This window comes from Lepidochelys kempii, chromosome 1 (assembly GCF_965140265.1).
Source record: "Lepidochelys kempii isolate rLepKem1 chromosome 1, rLepKem1.hap2, whole genome shotgun sequence".
Classification (NCBI taxonomy): domain Eukaryota; kingdom Metazoa; phylum Chordata; order Testudines; family Cheloniidae; genus Lepidochelys; species Lepidochelys kempii.
In genome coordinates this window covers 47,714,646-47,731,684 of record NC_133256.1, presented here as the reverse complement: position 1 = coordinate 47,731,684, position 17,039 = coordinate 47,714,646, and the positions used below count along the sequence as shown (strand labels likewise).

The window sequence follows — 17,039 nt, the reverse complement described above, 5'->3', positions numbered from 1 at the left end:
TATTTAGCTGTGTGAGGGTCAATGGATCACTATATAGTTTCTCTACTAGGGATGGTAAGTCCTCAGACACCCCATACTGGCGGAACAGTATCCACAGTGCTCACTGATGCAGCAGAAGTGGCTGCAAAGTCTACAAATGTGATGCCACTTCCTGTTGTCACTTTAGTTGTTTTTCAATAACATTCTGCAGAGCATTTATAGCATGGACTGTAGATTGACCTATATGGAAACCATACTGGTTGTCCCTCATTTTTGGGTTCAGACACTATTCCAGTCAATTTAGTAGACACCTTCCTTGGGACTGACAGCAGTGTTATTCCCCTATAATTTGAGCAAGATGATTTTTTCCTTTTTTTGAAAAAAAAAAGGAATGATGCAGATCCTTTTCCAATCTTCTGAAATATGACTGGTTTCTCAAACTTAAGATAACTCTTTGAAGCCAGTGAACTAAATCTGAGCCTCCACTCTTTAGCAAATCTGATGAAATATTGTCAAGACCAGCTGCTTGCTTTTCTTAACTGCTTGACTCCAAGTGTCATATTCTTTAATGTCATCTGTTTTCTAGAGTGTTCAAGATATAGTTTATCATACTAATTATGATAATTCTGACAGGCCCCGGACTGCTTGTTCAAGACATTTCTTTTTCCTCTATTGCCCATTTCCTCCTCTCATCACTGACACAAGAGACAGTTACTCATCTTGTGCAGTAAAGGAGGTTCTTCGAGATGTGTGTGTCCCTGTGAGTGCTCCACTTTAGGCGTCCGTGCATCCCTGTGCTTGTAATCACAGATTTATGGTAGCAGTGCCCGATTGGGTTGCACTTGCGCGGTCTCTGTCTTGTGCTGCTTCAGGTGGTTAACTGGCAGTGTGTGACCAACCCTCCCCCCCCCCCCCCACTACCAGCACCCCCACCCCGTGTTCTCGCTCTACTGCAGAGCTTAGTACTAAACTCCAAAGTAGAAGGGAGGAGGAAGGGTAGTGGAGCACTCACATCTCAAAGAATGTCCTTTACTGCACAAGGTGAGTAACTTTCTCCTCTTCTTCGAGTGATATCCCCATGGGTGGTCCACTTTGGTGACTTCAGAGCAGTGCCCTCTGGTGGAAGGAGAGAGTTGAAGTCATAGCAGATGACAGCACAGTGTGACTGAACAGGGTATCGGAAGATGCATGTTGTTACAAAGCATAATGCTGGGTAAATGCATGGGGTGAGGCCCAGGTTGTAGCACTACAGATTTCTGTGATGGGAACATTGTTAAGAAACAATATAGAGGCTAATAGGGCTCTGGTACAATGCGTGCGGATCCCCATAGGGGGTTGTCGGTCATGCCAGAAATAAAGTTTTATGCAGTCTGATATCCATTTGGATAGCCATTGTTTGGATATGGGGGTTGCCTTTTGATCATTTGGAGATTGCGACTAACAGTTTTGGAGACTTGCAAAAAGATTTTGTTCCATAAATGTAGAAGGCTATAGCCCTGAGGACATACAAGGAGCGTAATCTCGACTGTCATCTATCCACATGTGGTTTGGGGAAAAGTGTTGGGAAGTGGATTGTTTGGTTGAGGTGAAAGGATGAAGCAACTTTTGGCAGAAACTTGGGATGTAGTCTGAGGCAGTGGTTCTCAAAGCCGGTCTGCCGCTTGTTCAGGGAAAGCCCCTGGCGGGCTGGACCAGTTTGTTTACATGCCACATCGGCAGGTTTGGTCGATTGTGGCTCCCACTGGCCCCGGTTCACTGCTCCAGGCCAATAGGGGCTGCAGGAAGGGTGGCCAGCACGTCCCTTGGCCCGCACTGCTTCCTGCAGCCCCCATCGGCCTGGAGCGGCAAACCGCGGCCAGTGGGAGCCGCGATTGGTCGAACCTGCAGACGCGGCAGGTAAACAAACCGGTCCGGCCTGCCAGGGGCTTTCCCTGAACAAGTGGCGGACCGGCTTTGAGAACCACTGGTCCGAGGGATACTTTATCTTTGAAAATTATTATTTAAGGTGGGTCAGCCATGAGAGTTCCCAGTTCTCCCACCCTCCTGGTAGATATAATGGCCACTAGGAATGCAACCTTCATGGAAAGGTGTAGCAGGGAGCTTGTAGCCATGGGCTCAAATGGATGGGGGTGAGGGTGTGGAGGACTCAGTTGAAGTCCCATGGTGGATTAGGATTTCGAACTTTCGGGTAGGAATTAGAGAGGCCCTTAAGAAAGCATTTAGTAAGCGGGTGTGTAAAAGAGAATCCATCTACTTTGTGATGGAACACCGTGATAGCCCACCTGTTTTAGTTCTAGCAAGTAATCTAGAATGAGAGGTAAGGGGGCTGACATAGGTGTGGCCTGTTTGCATTGGCACCATGAGTCGAATCACCTCCACTTATGTATGTGAGTCAGGTAGTTGTTCTCCGGCTGTTTAACAAGATGTTTTGTATTTTTGCGGAACATGTCATTTCAAATCTTGAGAGCCATGCAGTAACCACACTGAGATGGAAGTCTTTGGGGATCCGGATGGATGATGTCTTGCAATAGCAGCCAAGGTAGAAGTAGGTGTATACGTGGTTAACAGACTGCTATGTGGAGAAGGTAAGGATACCATGTCTGTCGCAACCATGTGGGGGCTATTAAGATCACTCTGGATCTGTCTTGTCTGATCTTGTGAAGCACGTGGACTAAGATGGGGGTGGGACAGAAGGCATATAGGTGGTGAGCGTTCCACTTGATGAGGAAGGCATCATCCAGAGTGTGTGGACCGAGTCCTGCCCTGGGGGCATTTGGTATTTTGTTCAGTTGCAAAAAGATCTATTGTTGGAAATCCACAAGTCCAAAAAAATGTTTAGGAGTACACATATATTAAACTCCCACATCCGTGTGTGACTGGAGTGCACGATGTCCACAGTAGGTGACATCATTAGCAGAAGGGGTGTCGAGGTACTCGGTACCGACTGTTTAGTCGTGTCCGGTGGTATCACAGCATGGGGTTTCATTTTCCCTTTGGTGCCTGTGTCCGAGCTCAGTTGCTTGACGGCTTTCATTTTCTTGGTACCAATGGTGCCGAAGATGCCACTGTTTCGGCCGTTGACATGGCGGTGTGGTCGGCACTCGGAGTGTTTGCCCATTAGCGGAGTGCCTTTTCTTGACCAACTCCAATGTTGGGGATGTGGTAACCTGGTTTTTTGCTGCCTTCTCAGCAGACTGATTGGGAGCCCGGGCAATGGAAGGAGAGCCCTTGTCAGAGGCTGCATTTGGCAATTTCTGGCCAGGTGGTGTGCGTACCTCAGGCTTATACGCTGGGCAGACACACTTCTCCATGAAGAGAAGTTTAAGTTGGAGCTCTCTTGCCTTTCTGGTGCTTTCAGATTGTGACAGTGTGAGCACTTCTGTGGTATGTGTCTTGCCAAGACACCGGACATACTGAGAGTACCCATCAGAGAGAGATAGAAAGCCTGCACGTACTGCAGCATTTGAAACCTGGGGAGCCAGGCATGCCCCTCGGGGAGCATACTCTCTCCATAATGGAGCAGGGCATGAATATTGTGCTGCAGTGGTGGAAAAAAAGAAACCTACAGCCCTCCCTATGAGGAGAAAATAAAAATGGTTTTGAACAAAAAAGGACAGGGATAAAGTACTAACAACTAACTATTCTAATTGAAAACTATGCCAGGTATTCTCACCAGGCTTTTACTGAAAGCCCCTGAAAATCGTTCAGAAATTTCAGGAGAAAAAGCACAGCAAAACAATATATTTTTCCCCTATGTCAAAAAATTCTTACAACCATTTCTTTCATAAAACTCTAGCACCTGCATGTTTTGGAACAGGCGATCTGAAGTTTGGCAAGAGAGTCACTCTGGAGTCAGTGAAGTGCTTTTATGTTGACTCTGAAAATTTGAAGAAACCTGGCCAAGTCTGAGAACTGCCACTTCCACATGCTCAGAGGATTGCAGGTAAATTCTCTGAACATTCTGTCGGCACCAAGCATGCTTCACACCAGGGTTGTAGAGACTGCTGGGCTGGTCTACACTAAAGCTGTAAGTTGACCTAAGAGACGCTACTTCAGTTACGAAAGTTACGTAACTGAAGTCAACGTAATTTAGGCCGACTTACAGCAGTGTCTACACTGCACTGTGCCTACAGGAGACGCTCCCCTGCCAACTTCTACCTCTCAGTGACGTGGAATACAGATGTTGATGGGAGAGCACTCTGCCATTGACTTAGCTTGTCTTCACCAGATGAGCTAAACTGACACAACAGCGCTGATTTATCCATAAACATAGACAAGCCTTGAGAATGGCCTTTCCTGCAATTACTTATCAAGCACCAAAACTGACAACAGGGAGATAGTCTCTCCTGTGCTCTCGATACCCTGTGCTCGCACCCAGACAGCATGAAGGAGGAAAAGAAAGCAGTCTGACTCAAATGAAGAGGGGCGAGGAGCAGAGGGGAGCCAAATCCAGGCTGTCTTGCAAATTGCTGTGCTATCCGCTGACAAAGCCTACTACTGCTACGCTACCGGTTATTCCATTAGGACAAGTAGTAAAGGTCTGTGATGTGAATCTAAAGGCCCCAAGCCTGCTAATAACCCACATAGAGCTCAATATGGTTACCAATTATACAATTATAGGTTATAGAATTCTGTTTGTTCAGTTTGCCTTCTAAAAGAAATTAGGAAATTGCATACAAAAAACAACTACCTCAAAAGACTGTTAAGGTTGAAAAGTAAACACTCAAAAGTTACGAATTGGGAGAATTAAGACAGTCTGTACAATCTTAGTTCTGCATTTCTTTGTGCCTCAATATTATGATAGATTTCAATTACACGATCATATACTGATCTTTCCACAGGACCCCTGCCTTATTCAGTGCACAAGACACATGGTGATCAGGGAATGAATTAGGGTTGTGTAGTGACTGAGGCTGCAGGACTCCTACTTCTTTGTTGCAGAAGATGGAAAGTATGTACAGAATGAGGCAGGTGAACGTGGGAAAAGGAAGTTCAATATATATGTCTAGTGAGCTGTAGCTCACGAAAGCTTATGCTCAAATAAATTTGTTAGTCTCTAAGGTGCCACAAGTACTCCTTTTATTTTTGTGAATACGGACTAACACGGCTGGTACTCTGAAAGAAATATTACTGTTTGTAATGAACTACATGAATACTATTACAGTTACTTAAAATGTGCATGTTTTCTACTGCATTTATGATTGTTCATACTTACAATATGACAGGTTTTTTGGAAAGGACATACAATTAACTGGTTCTAATAATTACAAAGAAAACAAGAAATCCAATCCAACTTTTCCACTCTTTTCAGATAGGTTGATTCTAAAATAATCTTTTCAGGACCTGTCCAGAGACTGAGATAAGACCATGCGGGCAACAAAGGTTTTGGTGTAGATTTTTAAATGGAATAATGTCAGTGGTTCAGCTATTTTCAATGTTGAATGAAATGGAAAAAGTAAACAAACAGTACAAATGCTGAAAAATTTAATTTAAAACAGTTTTAATCTATGATGTTACTAATAATAGATACAATAATACAGTATATAAAAATACTTTAATCTGATTGTGTCTTGTTGACAAGCCACTATTTACATCTCAAAGTTTCGATTAGTTTATCTGCAACCCAATCAAAATACATACCTGATTGATTCTGTATCAATGTGCACAGGGGCTATCCTCTCCAGAAGAAACTTAATCATTTCCAGGAAAGGGTTTGTAGGTTGTTTGGGATTGCCCAACTTCTTTGTAATTTCTCGCTGCAATATATATTTGAAATAGGTTAATAACCAATTTAGTTACCAAAACATCATCAAATATTCTGAAAGCTATTCTTACCACACATCCTTCAGCCTGCTTGCAAGAACATGATGGGCTAACAAGCATTTCTAACTGGTTTCTAATTTTCTCATCATCTTCCAGAACTTGTGTGAACTTCTTCATGAAATCCTGAGCCTTACCAGGATCTGGCAAGTTTCCTTTAAATATTAAAAATCTTCAAATTAGTATCAACTTGGCAAATTTTAATTTTTAACCAAATGTTTACTTGCTTGATAAAAGCACTGAAGAGGAAAAACAGAATGACGCCTCAGATTTCATACTGCTGATTTTAACTAAAATGTCCATTTCTAAAACTCTTCCCCCTGTGCTCTCAGCCTCTTCTCTTTGCTTCCCTCATCGAACCCACACCAAACAGCTCTCTCTCCTTGCTGCCGCCTGAGGCTTCTCTATTCTGCTGGTAATACAAAGAGCTAGGGCAGAAATGGTGAAGGGCCAGCATTTGACCTATAGAAACTTTATTACTAGGGAGATGTAGATCAGGAACAACACAGCAAGGCTGGTACTTACTAAAAATACAAAATGTATTTACACAACCTGATCTTATCCAATTTACATATCACTTACATATAAACATGGAGCCTCACACTGCCATTTTAACAAAGTTAATTTTCCACTAGCCCTACACTTTATGACGAGATCTTTAGTGTCGAAAAAAGTTTGAGAAGCCCTTCCTTAGACAGTAAATAGAAGATTACTGAATATAAATAAAAAAAATACCCCCCCCCCCCCCCCCAGTCTTTTAGCAATGGCAGCATTTAATACTAATCAGCATACTTTTTCTGCTGGTAGATTAAGGAATGGGTGACAACGACAACAAGGGTAGAAGACCAATACACGCCTGTTAAAGCTAATAATAAGCAATCTTTCTTAGACAATTTCATATGAAAATATTTATTCTGAAAATTACATAACCTAGAACTGAAGGAAACAAGAAGTTACAAACTGACCATCCCTCCTACCATGGAGGAAAAAAAGATTCAGGAGAAGGCTAAAGGCAAACAATAGAAACTTCTATCATGCGCTAAATTCTTCCACAAATGGCATACTTTATGTGAAGCCTTTGTTATTTGAACCAGCTTGGATAAAAATAATTCATGATTTAAGATAAATTTAAAAAATAGTTTTAAACTAAAATTTTTATTGTATGTTTATGTTCTCCAGTTCTTTACTTTCTTATGTTTCTTTAACTAGTTTCTTTTTGGAAGAATTTCAGATTTTACATAAAGGTTTGCTCTTGTAAGAAGTCTCACATTTAAAATGATCATCTACACCAAAAAACAAGTTCCTTTGGTTCATGAACATCTGTTGTGGTCAGAACACACATTCAATACAAAACTTAAGCAAACAGCCAATGTTAAATCTGCAGCCAACAGCACCTTCTAATATATTTTGTGTGCTACTATAAATGCTACAGGACAAGTTGTTTACTTGTGTCATCCATATCATCCGACTATTTTACTGTAATCTCTAGAAATGTTGTCAAAGTGTGAGAAAATATCAGTACCATGTTACTAGTTCTGTGATTTGAGACTCTGTACTATTTTATAAGTAATAGTGTTTTTACTGTTGCCTTGATGATCCCCTCTCATTGAAAAAACAAAGTAAAATGCAAAGTTTGCTGTAAAAAGTTTACAGGCTAATGTACCAAATATTTGAAAACCAGGAAACATCATATTTCAATTCTAATTTTTAACAGCATAAAATATTTAATCAGACTTACTTGTAATGACCATCACTTTTGAGAATATAGCTTTACTGCTGGCATCCGTCTGAAAATCACAAAATAAGAAAAATCTGTTTGAAGTGAAGACTTGACATTATATGCTAGCAAATGCACACAGTGTGAGCCCAATTCTGTAAGGCTATATAATCAGAACCAGACTTATTACTAATGCTGGGTAATACCCCAGTATATTAAATGCAAAAAAATGATATCAGTATTAGATGTTTAATCGCAAAGTCAAAGTTTAAAGTTTTAATTTAATAGTACTACACCCTCATGGCATATTATGGATATATTTAGAAAATCATTTAATAGTTTAACTAGTAATAAAAATATTTTATGAACAATGAAAATGAGCTGTTTGTATAAGAAACATTACATTTAATTACCTTTTGTATTTAAATCTAATCTTAACGCTGCATTCACAGTTTTTTGCATTTTATTATCTTAGGGACTTTGTTTTTAACTGCTTCTAAAATAAATAAATAGTATATAAATAATCCCAGCTGAAGTTTGTTTCTCACTACAATGAATGAAGCACATTCATACCATAGCTGTCGCACTATTTAACTGAAGGGGCTTTTTTTGTTGTGTGTTTTTGCGAGGCAGAGGAACAAGAGTGACTAACAGTACAGCAACACAACTGTAAAAGCAACCATCAACACCACCTGCAATAGCAAGGAGTAGAAATGTATTTCTGGAGGACTATGCTATTTGTATTTTACTGAGACATTTACAGTCCCCTTCACACTAAACGTCCCAATAACTACAAATAAGTATGTCATACCTAGCAGAAAAAATGTGCATGTGAGGTCAGAAAAGGAGAATGCAGTTTTTCATTCACTAATGACTCAAATGTTGGAGGAGGACTTTAAACTCCACATAAAGGTATTTCAAACTAAGAACTTTGCTAGGTATGAGGAGTGAGGGAGAGAAAGGAGAATGTTTCAGAAATTCAAGAGCATATAAATCTACCAGGCAACTGCTATTAGTTATTCCAATAAGGACATTTTTCCTTATCTGTAATTCTGGTTTCTGGAACATTGAAAAATGCATCCATTGACTTCTTCCTGTAGGTGTCACTCCTCTAGGCAGTTAAACCAATTACCATACAACCTCTTCCTTCTTAGCTGTATCTATGAGGCTCTACAGTTTGGAATTTTCCATAGCACTCACACTCAACTTTTTAAAAAAATATGAGAAAACTAACCTTGAATAATATTCCTACCCACAAAATGGGGATAATACTTAATCATCTTTCTAAAGTGTTTTGAGATCTATGAATGAAAAGTTAAGTATTATTCTCAGAGATTTGACTACTTAATTCTGGTGTCAAAGTGGGTTGGGTTTGTTGCAGATTCTCAGATGGACAGTTGCAAAAACCTGGATTTACAAGTAGAGGAAATCTATACATCTGCTCCTATCCATTCTCAAATCTGCAGCAATACACTAAAGTAGCAGGTCTACTGGCTCTTCAGTCATAATGGGAACACTTCTGTTGCATGGTACCAGCTCCCAGTTCTCTTCTAGCAGAGACTGACCATCCCGATGCCAAATTATGAAGCCTGTAATGCCTTGCAAAGGCATGCAAGGAGAACTTTCAGTTTCAGCTTTAAAACAGCCATGGCTCTGACATTTTGAGCTCTGAGAAGAAAGCGTTTGATATTTGAAGTGATCAACACTAAGTTACAATTTAGCTGAAAAATTCTTTCCCCCCACACCCCACACGCACACACCCTTTTTGGGTAAGTCCTTTTACTGCAGGCAAAATTAGCAGCCAAAGTAAACAAACCTAAAAGCTGAGGACAACTTATGAAACTTAAAAGTAATCATCTCAGAAATAAGTCTTACAAGAAAAACTTCCCCAAAGAAACACTTAACTACAGGATGAGACAAAGGCCTCAGCCTTATCCTTAATAGGTTCTAGTCAAGAAATTACGTTTAAAGGGTACTAAGGAAAAGACCAAGCTCCAGACCTGTTTGTAGGAAGTCTAAAAACCATTTTTGAGGGGAAAGGGGAAGAACTGGAGGCAAGGGAGGAAAATCATACCCAGGCAAATTTCACTTTTTTGCATTCTTTCAGGGGAAATCTTTCCTAATACCAAACAAAGCCAGGAAACCAAGCTACATAGGCCTTGGAGATAACAAGATATCTACCTAATAGGGCAAATTTGACCACTCTGTATCTTTTACTGAGTGGCCAGAGAGGTTGAAGTGTTCTCCAACCGGTTTTTGAATGTTATGATTCCTGACGTCAGTGGCACTGCTATGGGTACCCGCATGGCCCCACAGTATGCTAACATTTTTATGGCTGACTTAGAACAACGCTTCCTAAGCTATCGTCCCTTAACGTCCCTACTCTACTTGCGCTACACTGATGACATCATCTGGACCTATGGAAAAGAAGCCCTTGAGGAATTCCACCATGATTTCAACAATTTCCATCCCACCATCAACCTCAGCCTCGACCAATCCACACAAGTGGTCCATTTCCTGGACACTACTGTGCTAATAAGCAATGGTCACATAAACACCACCCTATACTGGAAACCTACTGACCGATATACTTACCTATATGCCTCCAGCTTCCATCCAGGACACACCACATGATCCATTGTCTATAGCCAAGCTCTAAGATACAACCGCATTTGCTCCAATCCCTCAGACAGAGACAGACACCTACAAGATCTCTATCAAGCACTCTTAAAACTACAGTACCCACCTGCTGAAGTGAAAAGACAGATTGACAGAGCCAGAAGAGTACCCAGAAGTCACCTACTACAGGACAGGCCCAACGAGGAAAATAACAGAACGCCACTAGCTGTCACTTCAGCCCCCAACTAAAACCTCTCCAGCACATCAAAGATTTACAACCTATCCTGAAAAATGATCCCTCACTCTCACAGATCTTGGGAGACAGACCAGTCCTCGCTTACAGACAGACCCCCCAACCTGAAGCAAATACTCTCCAGCAACCACACACCAAAAACAAAAGGAGTACTGTGGCACCTTAGAGACTAACCAATTTATTAGAGCATAAGCTTTCGTGAGCTACAGCTCACTTCATCAGATGCATATCGTGGAAACTGCAGCAGACTTTATATATACACAGAGAATATGAAACAATACCTCCTCCCACCCCACTGTCCTGCTGGTAATAGCTTATCTAAAGTGATTATCAGGTGGGCCATTTCCAGCACAAATCCAGGTTTTCTCACCCTCCACCCCCCCACACAAATTCACTCTCCTGCTGGTGATAGCCCATCCAAAGTGACAACTCTTTACACAATGTGCATGACAATCAAGTTGGGCTATTTCCTGCACAAATCCAGGTTTTCTCACATCCCCCCCACCCCCATACACACACAAACTCACTCTCCTGCTGGTAATAGCTCATCCAAACTGACCACTCTTCAAGTTTAAATCCAAGTTAAACCAGAACATCTGGGCTATCACCAGCAGGAGAGTGAATTTGTGTGGGGGGGGTGGAGGGTGAGAAAACCTGGATTTGTGCTGGAAATGGCCCACCTGATAATCACTTTAGATAAGCTATTACCAGCAGGACAGTGGGGTGGGAGGAGGTATTGTTTCATATTCTCTGTGTATATATAAAGTCTGCTGCAGTTTCCACGATATGCATCTGATGAAGTGAGCTGTAGCTCACGAAAGCTTATGCTCTAATAAATTGGTTAGTCTCTAAGGTGCCACAAGTACTCCTTTTCTTTTTGCGAATACAGACTAACACGGCTGTTACTCTGACACCAAAAACACTAACCCAGGAACCCATCATTGCAACAAAGCCCGATGCCAACTCTGTCCACATATTTATTCAAGTGACACCATCATAGGACCTAATCACATTAGCCATGCCATCAGGGGCTCATTCACCTGCACATCTACCAATGTGATATATGCCAGCAATGCCTCTCTACCATGTACATTGGCCAAACCGGACAGTCTCTATGCAAAAAAATAAATGGACACAAATCTGACATCAGGAATCATAACATTCAAAAACCAGTAGGGGAACACTTCAACCTCTCTGGCCACTCAGTAAAAAAGATTTAAGGGTGGCAATTTTGCAACAGAAAAGCTTCAAAAACAGACTCCAAGGAGAAACTGCTGAGCTTGAATTAATATGCAAACTAGACACCATTAACTTGGGCTTGAATAGAGACTGGGAGTGGCTGGGTCATTACACATATTGAATCTATTTCCCCATGTTAAGTATCCTCACACCTTCTTGTGAAGTGTCTAAATGGGCCATCTTGATTATCACTACAAAAGTTTTTCTCTCCTGCTGATAATAGCTCACCTTAATTAATTAGCCTCTTATAGTTTGTATGGCAACTTCCACCTTCTCTATATGTATGTATATATATTCTTACTGTCTGTTCCATTCTATGCATCTGATCAAGTGGGCTGTAGCCCACAAAAGCTTATGCTCTAATAAATTTGTTAGTCTCTTAGGTGCTACAAGTACTCTTGTTCTTTCTGCGGATACCAACTAACACGGCTGCTACTCTGAAACCTGTCAAAATTCCATATGGTGACAACTGAAAAAAGTTAAGTATGCAGAGAAGGGCAATTAGGGAATAGCCAGCAATAAGGAGAAATACTTGATCATTATAAAAGAGAATTTATGAACACTATTTGATAGTTGAATGGATTAAGAATTGTTTATTTGGAAGTTTTTCCTAGTATGAAATTCTTTTTCTAGCACTTTTTCCAGAGACTAATTAAGCCTACAGCACTCCAGTAAAAATATTTCTTACATCAGAAGAGTATGAAACTGATGAAAACACCACATATGAACACATATTTCAGTATCACCACAAATCTATTTTTAAAATACAGTATTCGTGGAAACCTTCACTAAAACTTCAGTTTTAATATTATGGTGTTGTCACACTAGTCTAATGCTAAAATTGATGACAAAGCACTCATTTTCAGGTAGATATAAATTTCCAAAATAACACTCTTTCAATTGAAATTTCTCAGACATTGAGGATATTTGAAAGTTTGATAAAATCAGGGCTTTGGAGCTGTGCTACAGCTCCGCTCCAGCTCCAGGAAAAAACCTGCAGCTCTACTGCTCCAGGCTCTGCTCCAAAGCCCTGGATAAAATTCAGGCTATTGTTGAGAAAGATTACAACAAACAAAATAAATGATGTTTTTCACCAGTCAGGAAATTTTACAAAATGTCTTTTTGCATTTTACAAAATGATCCAAAACCAAAGTCTATTTTTCAAACTTGTGATGGTCTTATTTCAAAAAGTACTAGTCCTCAATGAAAAATAACTGAAGGATTAAGTAACAAGCATGCAAAAATTATAGTGTGCCTGAATGTACTAATAAATAATTGAGTTTACAATTGGAATGTAACTGTGATAATTTTTTTTTAAATAAAAGCAACAAAATGGGGGAAACAATTTTTTTTTATATTTAACTGTATACGTACTATATAAGTATTGCAACATAATCATTTAACGCTATGTTATTGCTGAGATATCAGATTAGACTGATTCCCTCTGCAAACATAACTTGGCTCCTGGCTGCCTATAACATCATAGTTGTAAGAAATAGGAAAGACCTATTGGATCATAAAGTTCATTTATTTCCAAGAGCAGGGCACAGCACTGCAGAGGACATATTAGATAATATACTGATACATGTAGAAATACATGAGCAACAGGGAGAGAATGCAATTACAGTTTCAGTGAAAATAGTAACTGGATCTCTTGTTATGTCTTCAGAATCTCAAAGGTAACACTGCATATTAACATTTTTGCTTTCACCTGTATATACAATGTACACTTATTGCACTGTAATACCTAAATGTTGTCATTGCTCACGTTTCCTCAACACTACACACCATTTGTTTAAAATTTAATGGGAAACACCAGATTACCTTTGTGACACTGATGTCGCCCAAAATCAGAAATTATTTTCAAAGCTTTAAACAGAAAAATCTTGAAACAAATTCACATATTTCAACATATGCTGGGACTGGACAACAGGGGGATGAATCATTAGATAATTGCTCTGTTCAGACCCTTTGAAGCACCTGGCATTGACCCCTTCGGAAGATATGACACTGGGCTTTTTTATTTATATTTATATATTTACATACACACACACACACACACACACGTGTGTAAAATTCTCCTATGCGGTTAGCTGTCAAGCAACACACTGATTTTACAGAATTTTACATTAAGTTGTAGAAATAAAATTTATTATTCAATATTTATATGTAATAAACATTTATTAGGAGATAAAAATATTTATGACAACGATAGAAAAAAATACACTTAACTAACTGAATTGTCTGTCTTTGGAATAACCAAATTTCCAACAACTTGCAGAAAGAAACTATAAAATGAACTCTGTCAGGATAATTAATATACTTTTTTTTTTAACTGTTAAATAGTTTAATAATGAAAAATAAAATAAGTTTTTAACGTTTGTGTACTTCCTTGTACTTCACTCAGTTTGGCCATCAGAAATGGATCGTTCAGTTTCAATTTCTAATTCTCCCGCCCTGATACATTCCTGCAAAATGTGGCTTTTAAATACTGGTATTTAAATCCAAACAAAATCTCTTTTTAATACTTTTTTACATTTTCCAACTAGCTACAAAAAGCCACCTCCTACCACAGACACACTTTGCTATCTCGTAAATAGTCTGACTAAATTTTATTTGGGTTTCCAAAAGATTTCACATCTGTCACTGAAAATAAGCATAGCAAGTTTCAGCTCGCAGGTAATAGGTTCTGGACATAAATTAACAGTGTGTCCCTTTAAGTAGAGCCATAAGGGATATACACACAAAATAATTCAAGAAGGAACTAGAATACCTGTAGAGTTTAACTTACTTTGGGCTGTTTAATTAAGTCGACCAAGTCCTTTACCTGGTGTCGTAGCAGATTTTGACATTTCCACATTTCATTCAATGCTCTGAAGTGGGGAAAAAAAAAATTAGTTAACAGAAGCTGCTACTCATTGACATGCCTGTAAACCTACAATATACCAAGTGACTTCAACTCCCATTAACTTCAATGGAACTTGAGGTGCTGAGCATCTTCCAGGGTTTGCTCAACTAGTCACAAGTTAAACTATAAACAAAATTGTTTCCCCTGTGGTATGACATTTAATTGCTTGTCTTTTATTTTAAAGGTTCTACTAGTATACCTGTAGAGTTTAACTTCCGATTATTTCACCTTTAAAAAGGGTGGTACAAGTCGTATGTCTCCTCTACAAAGAGTTCTTATTTGAACAAGTCTGAGCTCAGTGTCCTAAATACTTTGAAACATGGTAGGTTACAACAGATAATTAAAAGTCCATTGGCTTAAAGCAGTATCTTTCTACGAGCTGCCTTTTTTTATTTGCAGGAGCAGCAACTTGACAAAGAGACCAGACTGGACTTGTTAGAAGAATCTTAGAAATATTATATAAAGGAACAAAATCAAACCCCTACCCCAAAGGCAAATAACCTACATTTTAAAAAATCCTCTAATCACAGCATCCTTTTGAAAAAACAAACAAAAAAAAAATCACCAAATTTTACACAGTTCATTGTTGATAAAAATGCATTTTTTAAACTTTTAAAATATACTAAGGTTTAGGTTTTAAAATACGTATTGCTACAGCTTTATGAACCTCTACAGAAAAACAGCAGCAGCAAAAGCAAAATGAAGATTTTTTGTCACTGCCCAAAATAAATACTGGAAAAGCAATTCTTTCTACTCTTAAGATAGCTATTTATTTATTTATTTCACTACAACAAAGTTTTAAGGACAACTATGCCACAATATTTCAACTTAAACCATGTAACAGTTCTTACCATAATGCGAAAGAAAGAACATCTTTGAGCTTTTTTTTTTTTAAATTGCTCTTGACCAAGTTAAATACATGCTACAGCAACGCAGAACTATCAAAAGATCAAGACAAAATGACAAGTGTGGTGGCTTTAGCCATCAACTTACGCAGCACTTAAAAGCTTTCATTTGGAAATACTTATGTTTCTGTCCCTTAGAGTTGCAAAAACAACCTACCAAATGTAAACCAAATAGAATATATATTTTTCCTGATTTTGCAGGCATGGAGCTCCAGTGTCACTGCAATGCTCATGGTCAAACAGCAGCACAGTGAAATTAACAACACTCTTGGTCAGCTTCTGAACCCTGGAGGCAGCAGTGAAACTATCAATAATCATGTCCAATTCATGCTTCTGCTTGGAAGAGCGATGAACAGCAGCAGACGCAAGCTCTGCAGTTACCAAAAGCAGGTGCTACATGGAAAGGGTTGAACAACATACTACTTTCCACACTCTCCCCTTTGAGCAGCCAGGAGGCTGAAGGTGGGGTAGAATAATGGAGACCAAACATGATCCAGAAACAGCACCCCTAGTTCCCCATTTCCAGCAGCTATAAAGGATATGGTGCTCTTGCTTCTCACCAGGCATTTGTTCCTGAGCACACCTTTCAGATCTCTTTATGATTAGTGGGTTTAGTCACCTCATTAGGTGTTTCATAAATTCTTCAAGCCCTGAATTAAAATAAATACATACATACATACATACATACACACACACACACACACACTTTAGCACTGTATGTTTATTGATAATTTATTAGAAGGATTTGTCCACTACGGCCTGAACCATCTACAGGTTTTCCAAATAACCATCTACAGGTTATTTATGCAAAGCAGCGGTAATACTTTGTACTAATACAGTCCTTTACAAAGGAATATCATTTTTACAGACACATTAGATGACTTGCCTAAGATCACTTAATTGGAGGCAGAGACTGGTTTAGAACCCAAGCCTCTTAATTCCCCAATTAGTGCTAACTCCCAAGACAGACCAATGGGGCTCTATCCAGGTTCATTAGGATCCCTCTATTAAATATTCTCTCTAAAGTAACCCTGTCAATCCTCTTAGTGCTGCAAAGGTAAAATATATTCAAGTTCACATTTATTATATGAAACATACTTCACAGCATTTGAGTCCAGTGTTGCATAAAGGTAATATAAACATTTCATTCGTTCATTTGTTTCCAAATTGTGAGGGACCATATACTGAGCAAAGATGCGTTCAACAAGCAATCTGAAAGAGAATATTAAGAAGAAACTTTAGCTATAATGCAGCAAGGTGGTTCTAAATTCAAATTACTAAAACATTCACTTAAAAATTCTCAGAACAACAGTCAGTGGTAGGTTTACACAAGAAGGTGGATGCTGTTTAGAAATCTGAAAGCAAGCCACTTAATTCCCATTAATGGTCTCAAGTAGAACTTGATCACAACAGAGCTAAAAGTTATAATAACCCCACTATCAGAGTCTGACACAAAAAAGACTCTGATTACTAGACCCAAGTGTATTGGAATTTGGGTATGAATCAAAGTATTTAGAGATTATTTTAGATCAGAAAACTGCAATTAGTAGGCTTTTTCCAAGTGAGGGAGTTTAGCGGATGGAAGCTTTTACTACATGG

The 17,039-nt window shown here is 39.2% G+C and overlaps 1 protein-coding gene across 8 annotated transcripts in view; it reads right to left on the bottom strand.

The window, feature by feature from the left end:
• Window positions 1-17,039, bottom strand: part of PDS5B (PDS5 cohesin associated factor B) — a 257,931-nt gene that overhangs the window by 80,750 nt on the left and 160,142 nt on the right. For all 8 annotated transcript variants that reach the window (XM_073341612.1, XM_073341603.1, XM_073341640.1 and 5 more), the window contains 5 exons: window positions 16,539-16,652; window positions 14,419-14,500; window positions 7,538-7,586; window positions 5,815-5,954; window positions 5,620-5,735 (listed from right to left, as the gene is read on the bottom strand). In XM_073341612.1, coding sequence (XP_073197713.1) covers window positions 5,620-5,735; window positions 5,815-5,954; window positions 7,538-7,586; window positions 14,419-14,500; window positions 16,539-16,652 — 501 coding nt within the window. The remainder of the gene's footprint in view (window positions 1-5,619; window positions 5,736-5,814; window positions 5,955-7,537; window positions 7,587-14,418; window positions 14,501-16,538; window positions 16,653-17,039) is intronic.